The following is a 16434-nucleotide window of genomic DNA, read 5'->3' as shown; positions in this document are numbered from 1 at the left end:
TCTTATTAATACTTGTCAATTCATGTGATGCAAAAGATGTGTCATTGTGATCACCAAATTGCTCAATAAATTGATCAGCAAAATTACACCATCCAGAAATGGATCCATCAGGCAAACTTCTATACCATTCTGCAACATCTTTAGTTAATGATTGCATGAAGAGTTTCATGAATACATCCTCATGATCCTCCTCAAAATCTTCGATTACATTTTTCAAATTAATCACATGCCGCTCAACAGATTCTGTCCCATTTCCTGAAAATTTTGGAATAACATTCCTTAAATCATTAGAGACTAGATTTGGATATCCTCTAATCCCAACAAAATCAAGTTGTCTATATCTTTCGATTGTCATTGGCTGCCTTATTGCTTGATTCCTAATCCCTTGATTTTGTACCATATAACCTTGGGTATTTGGATTATTATTATTTTGATTCATACCATAAGGTTGTCTAATGTTCCCATTGTTTTGGTGGATTCCTCTGGCCTGTTGTCCAGTATTTCAAGTTCGTTGATTATTGTTGAAATGTCTATTAAAATTGTTATTTTGATTCTTATCCTTTCTGTTCTCATATAGTGGATTAACATGACTAGTGGCGAATTGTGATTCCAAATTCTTTCTATGAGGTGGATTATATTTTGATGATGTATTTACTTCATTTTGAATTTGATTAGATCTTTCTTCCCTCCATCTATCTGATTTCTCTTCATTACAAATTTTTCTAAGTTCGGAAATAAGATCCTTTGATATCCCTATTTTTTCAAGAATATGATCTGGCTGCATTTTTTATGTTATTGCTAATATTGTATTGCTGCCATTTGTTGTTTCAGCCATTTTTTTATAATCATATCCATTTGCATTATCTATTCATGCTCTTCATCATCCTCAATTTGAGTTACCTCACAATCCGGCTCTTCATCCACCCTAGGAATATGGAAAAATAGATTACAGTTCTCTTCATCCTTTTCAGGACTATTATGACTTGAATCGTCCCTCTCAGTTTGCTTATTGGTCCTCTCCTAAAAACTTCTGTGTCCTGTGTAAAGCAGCTTGGATTTTTTATCCTTACTCTTCTTCTTTCTTGGTTTTTTCTCAAAAGTTAGTTGCTCAGGGCTTTTAGGTTTGGGATTCATTGACCTTCTTCCCCACATACACCTCAAAAGCAGATATTAGTTCTTCAATAAAATATGTTAATGATACACAATAGAGTCGCCACTTTCTTTAAAAAAGAAAGAAAGAAATGTCTAGGTGCTTTCCTAGCAGAGTAAATGCCAATAATAATTTGAACTTGAAAAACTGTTTTTTTTGAAAATATTAATAAAATTTTAGACTTATTACCTTCAAAGTTTATGTGAGATGGAATAAAAACTTTAGATTAAGCGAGAATCAGAGCTTTGAACGCAATCAGAAATTTCAACCTCAGGAAGAACTTTATGTATTTTATGCTTAAATGCTGATAAAAACCTTTTTATGAAATCTGAAATGTATAAAACAGCAAATGGTAAATACTGAAAAATAACTTATTCACGATTTTGGCAAATGTTTAGAAAAAACTAAATCTGAAACTTACCAAAAAATTGTGTTCTAAATGAGTCTCTACACTGGTCGGATGGAGTAAGTATGCAAAGCTTAGTTGCAATTTCCACAGTAGAGTCGCCAATCTGCTAGTTATCAAAATCATTGATTAGAATCCTACGAGCCTTACTCACTCGATGTTGGGATATCTAATCGGTTGTGGCCAACTTGACAGGATCGATCAATTCAATCTAGATCCTCTGCACTTTTGGTTCTGCGAAACCAAGGCCTATACACCTGACCTGGACAACAAACTTGAATCCAAGACGTTTATAACAGATAAATTCAACGCAAAGAAAATTTTTCGATATGACAAGATTTTAAGGAAATTTCTGGATTGATAAATGTGAGCATTAATCTTCGAAATACGATTACTTCTATAGACTTGTGAATGCTGAAATAAGATTTAAAGTGAATTACTAAAACAAATAGATATCAAACCCTTCAAAGAAAAAGATTAGAATATTACCAGCATATAGATTGAGAAATATGAGCAATTTAATGATCAGTGCTGAAATTTAAAAGGGTGATAGAGTCAAAACTATATGTTTTCACATACAACTTTATGATATTATGTATATTAAATCTATAAACAATTCAATTATTAGGATGCGTCAAATTATTTCTTTTTTTTATACGTATTTACATTAGTCTATAATGTTTTAACCTTCAAAGGGACAAAATAGATACGAATAAGGAAACAATTACAATATTCCACAATATTTGTATTTGTCAGGTTTAAACAACAACGAATGATTTAATCCACTTATCCTAATAATAGATTTATTGGTAGAAAATTAAAATGATCACAAAGGACGAATCATATAATAATTTAACTCTGAAGCAAATAAAAATCTTACCGATTATACTGTGGAGGAGTTCGTGTTGAGGACACTCAAATATAGATGCTCTACTCAACACAATTTCATATCACACAATATCGAAATACATGCCCAATAATTTTGCTATCCAAGAGCTTAGTTCAATTTCAATCTCTTCCAAAAAAGGAATTATAATAACATGTAAGCTTCAGGAATGTAGAGAATTTTTTGGAATGAATGAATGGTAGTTTGTTTGATTTTTTATCATATATTTATAAAGGGCTGATGGGTGCCAGTTGCCTTCCCAAACCTTGCACCTTTTCATAACAAAAACTAACCAATGTTAAACATTAAACATAATTTAATTACACCCAAATGTAATCGGCATTTTAAATCATTCCTCCTTTATATTTCTAGAGGCCAATTCTTTCCTTTTCCCATGGATACCTCTCTGCGAAATCCTTCATCCATCAAACGGCTTCCTTCTACAAACCATGATCTCCAGTTATGTTTGAGACTGTGCATTCCAGTTTGTTTTCTATGCGATACTCAAATCAAATATAGAATGTGATTTGGAGTTGCTAGCGTCTGGAAAAATGATCGCAATCTTCTCAGGCACACAATCATGAACTTGGGTGGTTTTCCGTTGATGCACAAGTACAGATTAAAACATCCAAATTATGTTGTGTGTGCCCTGTGTACCCCTGATGTTCGGGTTGATGTGCTTCCAAATTGGTGATGCGCGGGCTCATCGGGAAATCAACACAATTTACAAAGTCCTCCCTGTACATGCTCAAGACCTGTAACAAAACATACATAATATAAGATTTATAATGAATAAGACATCCATTGTTCATGCAATTCTGGAGAGTATTTCCTCTGAGATCATAATCATAGTGTGAGGCAACAAAAAATGTGTAGGATGTGGAACTCTTCAATGAAGACAAAGGCCGGCATATGTTACATGCGACACAATTAATCTTCTACCATCGGGGCCTCCTCGTTTTTGACCTGTGGTTATTTCAATTGATCGATAAATATCTTCTGTTGATGTTCGATCTTCACCTCTTTATATTTGCAACCTGCCGTTTCTGTCCCTTCTGGAAACATCATAATCGTCATCGGATTTATGTAATCACTGCACTTTATCTCTATGTCACTGCTAAATACACATACAAACGTTCTCTTTGCTTTCAATACTTTCTTCTTTGTTGCTGTATTACGATTGTTGTGTTGTGACACCTGTTTCTTTTTTTGTGAAATCCATTGCCCTGATGTACCTTCAGGATTCTGAAATGTATATTTTTCGATATATTTTAGGACTTCCTACCCATACAGTTCAGCTTTTCATTTCCTGAGTAGTTTTGTCTACCTCATCTGTTGTAGTTGGTTTCTGACTGCATAACATTGTAATATATTGTGAGGACAAGACACCATGAGGAAAAATGCCTTCATGCCTCTGAGAAATTTCCTTGCGGAGTTCATCAAGAATAAATACCAAGCCAGAATGCATATTATTGTTATTGAAAAAGTACTCCATTCTTGATATTTTGACTGTTAGTCTTTGATCCCTGAACCATCTTTAATCTGATCCCTTTTGTCCTTGTAGCAATTGCTTTGACAACAATCCAAGGGTTGATATGCATTTGTAGCATATGCTGTGTGCTGGAATTCTTTTTGTAAAATCTGGAGTTGCTGTTGTTAGTTCAATCTGATCTGGATGAAACATATATGAACACACAACCCTGCATAGTAAAGCCTTTGTTGCTAATATCAACAAAACAACCAACAACAGGATCAAGCTTCTATATTGGCATCTGTTGTTTGTACTCGATTCTAGGATCATATCCATATATTTTACTGAAATGAAAAGAGTCCCAATCTGAATAGTTCATCTCACAACTTGAAAAAAATTAGACAATGTGTACAAATTGATTCTAGAATCTTGGGTTCCATCACTTAAACCTATTGAAAGACAAAGCTTCGCAAAACTCTCATAAGGAAAAAACCAAACATAATGAGAATGAGTCTCTCAATGTTCTTTTCAAGGACAATCATGTGTCACTTTCTTTCCCTTCTCCCTATCTCTTGATATTCTTTATTCTTTCCCTTTTTAGGTTAAAATATCTTTTTTAATTTTTCACTAGATTCCATAAAAGTCATTTTAATACTTCATTAAATCATAAAACTAAGTTGTCATTTAATTTTATAGAATTTGTTATCTTAAAATTTAATTATTTAACTGACTTCTAATGTTCCAAAAAGGGTACATTACATAAATTAGACCTTTAATGAAGCATGAGGTCCTGTGAGGACACATTACACAATTTAGAGATGTATATGGCAAGGGGGAAAACCCTTCTTAGGTTTATAAATGTAAAACAATGGTAACTATTACATTGTTTTGTCAACAACAGTAGGGAAAAAGTAAAGAAATAAAAGTGCTCTGCTTTCTATATAAGCATTGTGAATACATGAGAGAGAGGATGAGAGATTGAATAAGAGAGAGGGAAGAAATGCCACATTCGAAAATATGTGGACATATCTTAGCCCTCATTCTTTACAAGTTGAACAACATGAGTAACTTTTGTAACTTCTACATTCCTTCACAACGATTGAACATGTGGAAGAAGTTGCTTGTAAGTCTGCTTTTCCATGAAGACAAGGTATTTGTAGGAGAAAACTTGTCATCAATTGCCATTTATGTGTAGCTAAAAGTAAATAATATGCACTTAGTTTAAAGAAGGAAGATCTAAGGAAAGGAAAAGAACTAAGACATCTAAGGCCAAATCTTTACCCAAAAAAAGGATACATTCATAAGAATTAGTCACAGAGATTTAATGAATAGGAAACAAATACTGTGATATTATTTGAAAACAAACTTAAACCATCCCGAATAGTTCTAGAGAACACACTCTGTCTATAAGTTTTGAGTCTTTGTCAAATGGGAAAACAAGTCAAGTTAGCTTGTTTGACTGCTGTATTTGAATTCTGATCTAAAGTTATAGTCCATTGTGGAATGAGGAGATGGGTCAATGATTACTGCTGAAATAGACTTTAAATTCTCTACTTGTACTGATTCTTTCGTCAAAATGAAACTTTTCCTTAGTAATTGGTCGTTAGTTGATTCTTTATTTATTTAGGGTTGTCCACTGTTATTTGATTTGTTATTCATTTAGGGCTATCTAGGTTGATTCTCAATCTCTGTGTGTGTGTATTGATTTATTGATTGATTGTTAATATACTTTGAAATTCAAAACTAAGTGGTACAGCCTTACAGGTGTTTGATTCACTGCATTCGGTAAAAGGAAAGAGAAATTTTACAATGCAAGCAAGACCACCACACCAAGTAGGGCAGAAGGTAAGTACTTGGTATCGTTCCCCTAATTTCTTCCCAAATGCTGAATTTTTTTTTCTGCTCTTCTATTTTTTATTTATGATCTCTCCTTAGAGTACTTACAGGTTATAGTTATCACATGTGTTGCCTAGAGAAGTGTTTTGTTTCCTGTGGCTCTCCATAGCAAGGGTATTGTAAAGGAAGCTCCTGATAGTTATCACGATTGCAAATTGCTGAAGTTGTAGCTTAGGGCATGGCTGATAAAGGAACAGTATGGATGCATATTAACTAGGCATTCTTTATGGTTATATGAATTAATATTAACTAGGCATTCTTTTTGGTTACTCTCTATAAAGATTAACACTATAGAGAACTTTTTTGGAGCCAATATTGTGAAAGATAATGTAGAGGAACTGAAAATATGGTACTTGGTTTTATTAGAAGCTTAGGGAAGGTCCTTAATGTGCCTCTATTTTACATAATCTTTAATTCATTATAACAATTTTCTTTTCTTAACAAGATGGTTGAGTGAGTGAAAGATATCTTTTTCTTTTCTCCATTATGTATTGGACACATATTGAGTTGCCAATTACTAATTATTACAGCAATATTTAAATGCTTGAGAAGTGCCTGTCCATGCTAAAATTATCTTGATGTTTTATGTAATATCCTGATCTGGATATTTACTGATTTTACTTTTCCTGATATAATCAGAAATAAAACTTTGCAGATAATTTCCAGCACAATTGTAAACAGTAGAAAAACCAACCGGTGTTATCCAGCCTCTTTAGGAATGTAATATTTCCAATTCAATCATAAGAACATTGTTTACTGTACTGGGTAAAGAGATCAACGCATACAAACAATGGATCAGAATAGTAGAACTCCTATTATTCGCATATGCCAACACATTACATTATGCTTGAATGATCATTACAATGCTTGATAAGATGCTTTACAATGACCCAAGAGGGTGTATTAATACTCTCTGAAGAACCTTCCCGAAGGGGTCCGTTGGCTACATAACAAGAACCTTCCCAAAGGGACCTGTCGGCTACATAACAAGAACCTTCCCGAAGGGACCCATCGGCTACACAATATCTTTCGACGACATACATCCTGTCGGCTAGACAATATTTACCTACGACATCATCCCCCCCCAAAAGAAAAAGTCGTCTTTGAACGACAATTACAAAATATCCGAGACAATTAACAAACAAAATTCATTAACTGACTAAGTACAACAAGATAAATCTGGTTGTGTCACATCACTTTCACATTTGCCTCGTGCATGCACCAAACTAGTCTCCAAATCACATTGCATCTGCAGCCTCTACTAACACAATATTGTCTCCTTAGCTGATCTTGATAGCCACCCGTGCTGCTTTCTCTGTTTCCAACTCCTGGGTACCTTGAGCCAAGTGTCATTGCACTGCCTCCAACTGGATGATCGGCTTCTCCCGAGCTCTCTATGCATCCACCAAGACAGCGTCACGTTCAACACCTACTCCAAGTGCCTATGGTACACAGATACTCCATGCTTGCAACAACTCCAGGTTTCATCAACTAGCACACTTCCCACGATTGATAACCGTAACGACTGGGGGTCTAGGGGCAGCGCCCCGGGTGCACTCCTTGTCGCGATATAGGGTGGGGTCGAGGGGCAACGCCCCTAGCCGCTAAGACCAAATTAGCACTCCGAAACCCACACAAAACTGCATGGAACACACTATTTTTGCGATTTCTTCTGATCCCACACTCTTTCTGGCAACCTTAGATGTTCCCCCTTCCCTTCGATATCATCCGTTACTCATTCTGAGCATTCCTGATTTGTCGACTTTTTTTAAAAAGAAAATCTCCTGTCACCCTTCTATGTTGCAAATGGATTGTTTCTGCCATAGTCTTCCTGCTACTAGACGGCCTTGCCCCAGAAGATAAATTGTAATTGCCCGTACGGTTCCTGTATTCTTTATTTCCGTACGATAATTGGGAATGCGAACTTCGAACTCTATACACCAAACTGGATTACCATACGGTAGCTTAATAATGCATGAAATGTCCTTCCATTTACTCATCTTACGGATACCTTAGATGTCCTTATCATATTGCCGTACGGACCCGTACAATGTGCATTAAATGTTTTCAATTGCTTAATAAAGTCCATACGGGAATGAGAAAAACAAATCAGTACGGTGGTTCACCTTGTCCATACGCATACTAAAAAGCCGAATGGTGATTCATCTTAAAAGACCGTACACAAACTTTATGTCTTCATGATGTCTCCAATCCGTACGGGGGACTTTAGGCATTGAATCCGTACACTAGCAACAGAAGGCAAACATAATATAAAATACGTACATATTAAAGTTTACACTCCGTATGGTAAGGATTACTGTCAAAATCCGTACGACCCACTACATTGTAGAGATCTGTACGGTAAATTGAAAAGTTCGTATGGTGACTAAACTTAAAACATTCGTACGGTGGAAAACTCAAAAAATCTGTACGGTAGCAACAACAATAATCCACAATGTTCATAACGAAATCCGTATGCCAAATCCATATGTAGTACCATACCAAAACATGCAAAATTCATACGCTTACATGGAAAGTCCGTACATCAACAGGGATTCCATCAGCAAGCTGTCAAATCTGCATGGGGTTTGCACTGTATGTTCCTTTGTAATTGCTGTACAGTGTCTAAACTTATAATATTTTCCTTATTTTTGCTCTTATAAGGCCTTGCGGTTATTGTTTTAAATGCTTTTTTTATATTGTGTTTGCTAAAGCTGTACACCAAGGTGTGCTACTTATTACTTTGTAATACCGAAAATTCCAGTCATTTCCAAATTTGCTTGCCGTTCCTTCCTGTTTCACTACTTGACACTATCAACTTCTATATTCTACTGACATATATACATTACTTACAGCTATTTTCCCTTCCTCAGTTGTTTGTTGGCGGGGGACCATTTCTTTCATAGTATATCTTTAACTTCGACCCATTCACTGTATCTGGTATGTCTTTTCCGTTCAGTGTCCATAACTTAATTGCGTCATTATCACCCACTTCTCGGATCTGGTATGGCCCGACCCACTTCACCTTAAACTTCCCTGGTTTGATTTCATTTTGTTCATCATACTTCAACACCCACTGTCCGGGTTGAAACCTGTTTAGCTTCAAGTGCTTATCGTGCCATGCTTTCCGCCTATTCTGTGTCACCTCCGTAGCCGTTTGTGCCTGCAATCGTTGAAGTTTATTTAAGTTACACGATCTCTCCATATCGCCTAGCTTGTTTTCAAAGCTCGGTACCCTGGACTCCGTCAGCTGCCCCTTTTGGCGGTCAATAACACGTCCACTCCGTACTGCTGCAACTTTTATTAAACCCTTCCTCTCTGCTTCCTGTGCAGACCATATGATGTGTCTTCCGTGTTGCTGGCACCTTTTTGTTATATCCTTGGTTCGATGTAACATTTTCTTTCTGCGCAGTCGTACGGTGGGATCTTTTCTTTTTTTGGTTTCGAACTATATGTTCTTCCCCTCAACTTCAACCGTAACCGTCTTTCCTTCTTCTACTTCTCTGTATTCCTTCGGATATTCATTTCCTTCTTCTTGCTTACCTTCGTCGACCCTTAACATATTACAGCTCAAAAAGAGCTCGTAATCCTCCATTTGCCAGTGAAAAACGCTGTTCAATGAGTCTAGATTGTCCTCACTCGACCTGCCTTCCAGTCTCAATACTCCCTCTTTATTAGGTTCCATTCTCTTCTTCCCCTCGTCATCATTCTTGCTTTCACCTTCTGAGTCTGACGATGCTGCCTCCTCACCTACCATTTGTGTGTGCAAGTAAATTATGAATCTTCTGCCTCCGCGCTCCATTGATAGAGTATTCTTCTTCCAGTCGTGCTTAACCCTTGCTTGTATCAGCCACCCTTGGCCCAGAATGGCATTGTACCCTTTCATCTTCAGCGGGATCATGACGAAGTCAAGGAGGAATGACTGTGTTCCAATCGTTACTGGTTGTGCTGTCAGGACTCCCAATGGTTTGATTCCATTTTGATCGGCCATCAACAACTGGAATGTAGGTGGCCACAATGTCGGCTGTCCCAACCTCGTCCAGGTATCCTCTGGTAACACATTGACATTAGATCCTCCATCCACAATCGTATCCGTCAAAACAGCCCCGAGAATTCCCATTTTGACAACTGTCGGATGTCGTCTGGATGAGAGGGCTAGTAGCATTGGATCGTCTGCACTTGCACCACTTTCCTTCTCCCTTTTGTCCGCTGTACTTGCTCCACTTTCCTGCTCCCTTCCATGTTCTCCTGGTAGTTTAGTAGCGGGAACAATGTTTGTGAGTGCCGATCAGAGCTGAGGCATTGTGAGCAGCAGATCATTTATCCTGACGGGTACCTCGATTTGTAATATTTGCCGTACGATGTTCTGTTTTGCACAGTTCCGTGCGAAGGTACCAGTAGTGTCCTTTAGGTGTGCCTTCTCTGCCTGCATTGCTTTTTGGATCTCTGCCCGCGCTTCCTCTAGTCTCTTCTTTTCCTCCGTCAGATCGGGGTATATTTTTGCTTGCTTTCGTGTGATGGCCAGAACCTCTTCTTCGTCTGTCCTGACGGTGATCAAATTTACTTTCGACTTCGAGCACTTAGCATCTTCATGATCGTCGGGTCCACACCATTTGCATAACAATTTCGATGTGTTCGCCATTGTACAGTCTCAAGCGAAGTGACCCCACAAATTGCATGCGCAGCATTGAACTATCGACCGACCGTTCACATCGTACTGAATTCGACTCCTGCCATTATTGGTGTTGTTGTTTTGACCGTGCTGATTATTTTTGTATCATCGCGACGTGGCACCCTCCGCACTAGTGTTCCCACTCCCTCCTGACGTGGACGCCTCTTGTGTTAGGAACACGTTCTGGTGCTCTTGTTTTTAGGTTGAAAGGACATTCCTTTATCGAATGTCCCATACTCTGGAAAATCTCACAAAATTGATCTTTTGGGTAGGATCCCTATGTATGGCCTTCTTTCTTGCACTCCGCTCACCATAGCTCATTGCCCTTAGTCTCTTTGTGCATGTTCTTGAACTCCATCATCCGAATCATGTCCTTTTGGAGGGTGCGGACATTCGTGTTGCTGCCTTCATCGTCTGTGCTTTCTTCTCCTGAAGTCGTGTTGTCATCTGAATCAGATGAACTATTCTTCTTTTCCTTTTTGGTTTTTTGTTCACTTTCTAGGTTCATTGCCCGGTTGTATGCTTCAGTATATGTTGATGCGGCACAATTTTCATTATCTTTCGCAGCTTCGGTTGAAGGCCTTCAATGAACCATCTTTTTTGTAACTCGTCAACCAGCTTATTCTCCATCTTATTGATCAAGTCCTTCAACTTCCTGACGAAGACCCAGACTGTTTCATTCTTCCCCTGCTTAGTATTGAATATCTCTGCCACAATCTCATTATCGTCACACAATATTTGAAATTCTGCGATAAATTCCTTCTTAATGTTATCCCAACTATTCAACTTTTGTGGATCTGTATCAGTAAACCAATCAATCGCAACACCCCGTAGGGTGGCCGGAAAGTGTTGAACCCATTCGTTTGTATCTATTATGCCATTCACCTTCCAGATCATTTCACATGTTTTATAATGTTGAATCGGATCAGCGATTCTTTCACCATCAAATTTAGGCAATTTTTCTTTTGGTCTTGCCATTATTACTGGATGTTGTGGGTTTTGTTGTGTACCTGTGCTGTTTTGCACTCTTGCATTGTTTTGCACTCCTGCGCTGTTTTGCACACTCGTGCTGTTCTGTACACCCGCACTGTTCTGCACATCCGCGCTATTTACACTTGCGCTGTTCACATCCACGTTGTTTTGCACACCCGCACTGTTTTCAACAGTCGCACTATTTGGTGAAGAAGGGTTTTTGTCAACTGAAGTTGTCTATTCCAGAAGTATATCTCGGATGAAGAGTTCACTCCACGCTCGTTTTCCCTTGGCACTCCGAGCTGTGCGAGTCGATCTCCTTCCGTCTGGATTCTCTTCCCTCGGCATATGTAGGTTCAAAAACTCCTTCCTTGCTTCTTCCACCAAATCGAGCTGGTGTCAAGTCTCTTCCAACAATTTTTCAGTGCTTCTGTGTCCGTTGGTAACTTGCTGAAATCTCTGTCTGCGTTTAGCCTGTTGTGCCAAAATTAAATTTTCCTGCGCAACGCGTATTTCATCATTTTCCTTCAACTTATTCTTATTTTTGTTCAACTAATTCGGCATTTAGTCTTCATCTGGTTGTCTACGTACCAGGTCCATCGAGCAATGATGCCAAATGTTTACCCTATTGGGTAAAGAGATCAACGCATATAGACAATGGATCAGAATAACAGAACTCCTATTATTCGCATATGCCAACACGTTACATTATGCTTGAATGATCATTATAATGCTTGATAAGATGCTTTACAATGACCCAAGAGGGTGTATCAATACTCTCCGAAGAACCTTTCTGAAGGGGTCCGTCGGCTACATAACAAGAACCTCCCCGAAGGGATCTCTCGGCTACACAATATCTTCCAACGACATACATCCTGTCAGCTACACAATATTTACCTATGACAAACATGCAATACGAGACAACAATAAAACCAAAGACTTCTCTATAAGATAACAATTTGATTTTCCAACATAACATTCAAGGTGTCAAACATATAACATGGATTACAAACCAATAAGGTAAAACCAACAACTCTTTATCCAGCTGATCAATATGAATTTTAGCAACCTTAAGAATATAATCTCTGTCAAAAAGAAAATACAAATATTCTAATTTCATGGATTTAATAGCTGTTTTGACCACCTGCAGATCTACAATAGGCCAATCTCCTTTCCCTTCCCATTATGCCTTCCTGTAGATATCCTCAACCAACTTGTGAGTGCTGTCATAATGTACTCGAGAAGCCGCAATTCTATCTTCATTAACCTTCAACTGACTCCTTAAGGTGTGCATTTCATGATTGTCATTTCGAAGAAGTTCATCGTTTTGTAGGGTCATCTCGGTATGTTCTTCTAATTTTATGTCATGGGCATCATAATTAAAAGTTTCACTGTACTCAGATTCCAATCTGCAACCACTGTCATCTGCCTATTTGTCAATACTAACCTCCACTTCACCAACATAAAAACTTGTACCCTGGGTAACATCTTCCACATGGTCGCTAGAATGCTTTAAATCAATAGGAGTTGGCTGCTCTTCTTCTTCAAGAACCTCTATTTGATGCTCGTGATCTATTCGAAATTCCTCATACACATTTTCGCCTTGGCCTCTTGCAAGAAGATTCTGAACCAAATCCAAAAACTTTCTTTTTGCCACCTCAGCCTTATCTTGCTGGTCTAGATGAAACTCCATGTAATCACTGAATGATAAATCATTCTGAATTTGGGTAGGAAGCCTTTGATACTCTTTGTAAATGTTGAGTGTTTTTGCCCTTATTTCATATTGATCATTAACATTTCTGCTCTCAGACTCACGATTCCCATTATCCTTCTTTTCCATCTTTAGATCCTTGCACGTAAGAAGATCCTTGCACGTAACCGTCTTACAACAAACCCACATCTTTCCCCAAAATCCAAAAATAGAGCTGAATGTTCTTGTAAACTAGAAGTAATATTTACTACTTTAACATGCAGAGCATTCTCATTAGTTTCAGAATTCTAGTTCTTATGTGCAACTGAATGAGACATGCACGTATATGGTCAAATGGAAGTATCAAATACTTTATCATGAATTTTTGTAGAGCATCTAGGACTTTCCTTATGCACTTTTCCATAGTGGTATTGAGTTTCCATCTATCTGCATGTGCTAATGAGTGAATACTTGTTGTTGGAGGTGACGATACTTATACTGTTGCTATGTAAGGAATTTAGTGAATCCACCTATATCCTTCGACAACTCAAATATTAAGATGGCCACTAGCACATCAAGTGACAAAGATTTAACAATTTACTTCCTCAAATCCTAGTGCATGAACTTCAATTGATTATCCTGAGGAAAATCTTTGTTAATTTATTTAACGACATTGGTGAACTTTGCACATAGAATACTTCTTCTAGGCTTCTTCTCATGTCCCTTGAAAAAGGTTCAAAACAGTGAGAAGATTCCCATATCCCTTTACTCGATTCTCAAAATGAAGCTTTGCAGCCTGATATGTTGGATCTTTTGGTTTTAAAATTTTAACGTGAAGTTTCCTAAGAGAAGTATAGGGGTATTGAGCTTTTTTGTTGGACAATAGAACCAATGTGCCGTGGACTTCTTCAGACACATCTTTAAAACGAGCTGTTTTGATTCAACATCCTTTGCTACTCTACCTTTGTCTTTTAACTCTTTGCCTTGTACATGCATAATGCCTTGAACGTCTGGCAATGAGGGCTAATGATTAATCTATCGCTCTTCTTAAAAGATAACTCTCCAGGTCTTTGGCATGCTTTATGCGGTTACTGAGTAAGTGTCATTACTTTCTCACTCCTAAGGACCCTTACGTGGCAAATCAAACAATTGAATGGTAGCTCCTTTTTTAAAAAGTTGCCGAAGAGTCACCAGCTGTCACCATTAAACTTACCGTTTCAAAGAACCTGGGTATACTTCCTTTGTCTTGGCATCCAACTGCTTCTGCTAATACTCCCAATACAAGTGGCGTTCAATTCCTTGTGACCACTTTCAACTACTTGGATGATGTGTGTGGGCTTGAAAACACATCCATCGTTAGTTATCTGTATTGGCCATTGCTCGGCAGTTGTAAACAAAACGTTTACACTGCTATTATCGCTGGAGTTAATATCTCCCGTAAGCTTATTTACGTCAATACTTCGGCTCAACCTTCATCTTTCTTGGTTCCGACCTTAGCATGCCAAACGATTTTAAAGTTTTGGTAGAGGATTCAAGTGTCGCTTCAGAAGATGTGAGAAAATAATAATACATTTGGCCCTCTCCAAATTCGCAAATGTCAATGACTTTTCCGAAGGAATACTTTTGATTAATAAATGTCATTACTCTCTGTACACCTGCGATTCCCTATACACCTGTCAAATCCCTATTTTAATGCCTTTGTGCCAAAGAAGGGGACTTCTACAGTTACACTACCAATTGTCTATTACATTCCAGATAGGACACACAATTTTGGTGGCAGACCCGCAAGAGAGAAGGATTTACATTTCTCCTAACGACAAGAGCCTCTTGGTAACACTCTTGGTGGTAACGTCTCTATCGGTGCAGATCAAAGCATCCTCAGCTGATACCATATGTATCATTGTTCCTTATATCTTTCTTAACCGATCACCAACGTATAGTAAATGTGAACTTTCAGAATTGGAATTCCTCTTCATACATTGATAACAGATCTCAACTATCACTCCATGTCATTAGCATTCTAACTATCATATAATCTTTGTTTCAGCTTTCGTGGTCAATAATTATCAAAATGATACTATTAATATTTTATTGCCACCATTGGTTGCAATGTCCCCATTTCTTGCCGCTACAGGTCACCTGTTATCGTGGTTCCCTGCTGGCCAATATGCGTTCCTTCAAGCTCTTCCTTCACATTGTGGCATCCTAGCAATTTTGTAAAATATTATTGTGCCACAAAATACACAGGCCTTGTGTATTGTGCGATAGCCACTTCATCTTCTTCCTGTAAATGCAATCATTTGCTTAAGCTTCAGTTCAACAAGGTGGAAATGATGCATTTGGGATTCTGTCCAATTGCTCAATTTCTAAGGATGTTCGTCCTTCATAAGTCATAGAATGGTTATCTAAATTTATTCATAGTATGTGGATGTTCAACATGTCTAGACAAGGTGCTTGTTTAGTATTAAATATTACACTTGCTAGAGCTACACGCAAGGTTTATCACAATTTCAAATACAAAGTGTTCAACGCCTTCAAATTGAGACACGTGTGCCCAGAAAATCAGAAAATGCAGATAATCAAACACTGGTCTGGGCCTTCCTAGATGCCCAGAATATTGATATGTTGGCGTTCTAAAAGGAGATATGCAGAATTTCAACTCTCCTTAGTAGTAATTAACTTCTTAGTAATTCAGTCTTTCAAATAACAGTAGGAAACAAAATGGGAGCCTCACTATCGTAGAAATTGATCCACAATACTTCAGCTGTGGGATCAATGAACAATTCGGAACTCCAGACCCTAATACCTCAGATTCAAAACTCCGAAAATACCCACTAGGATGGCAGGTTCCAAGGCTCTGACACCACTGTAATATCCTGATCCGGATATATACTGATTTTACTTTTCCTGATATAACGAGCAATTAAACTTTGTAGATAATTTCCAGCACAATCATAAACAGTAGAAAAACCAACCGGCATTTATCCAGCCTCTTTATGAATGTAATATTTCGATTCAATCATAAGAACATGCAATACGAGACAACAATAAAACCAAAGACTTCTCCATAAGATAACAATTAGTTATTTCCAACATAACATTCAAGGTGTCAAACATATAACATGGATTACAAACCAGTAAGGTAAAACCAGCAACTCTTATAACTCCCCAAAATACATTATTGTATTATACATCAGCAATACAATACCAACACTACGAATCCAATCCTAAATACAGATTAACAGTCAGATTGGAATACTAGAATAAAAACTCGTAAGGTCGAATCAAACA

General features: G+C 37.7%; 1 protein-coding gene across 1 annotated transcript in view; it reads left to right on the top strand.

The window, feature by feature from the left end:
- Positions 1-16434, top strand: part of LOC149578497 (Mitochondrial inner membrane translocase complex, subunit Tim44-related protein) — a 220744-nt gene that overhangs the window by 61563 nt on the left and 142747 nt on the right. Inside the window, exon 3 of the mRNA XM_089829480.1 lies at positions 5678-5758. Coding sequence (XP_089685606.1) covers positions 5678-5758 — 81 coding nt within the window. The remainder of the gene's footprint in view (positions 1-5677; positions 5759-16434) is intronic.

This window comes from Cupressus sempervirens, chromosome 1 (assembly GCF_028749045.1).
Source record: "Cupressus sempervirens isolate cs-2001-9-10 chromosome 1, ASM2874904v1, whole genome shotgun sequence".
Classification (NCBI taxonomy): domain Eukaryota; kingdom Viridiplantae; phylum Streptophyta; class Pinopsida; order Cupressales; family Cupressaceae; genus Cupressus; species Cupressus sempervirens.
The sequence above is the reverse complement of the archived record's forward strand: the minus strand, read 5'-3'. Positions and strand labels throughout refer to the sequence as shown.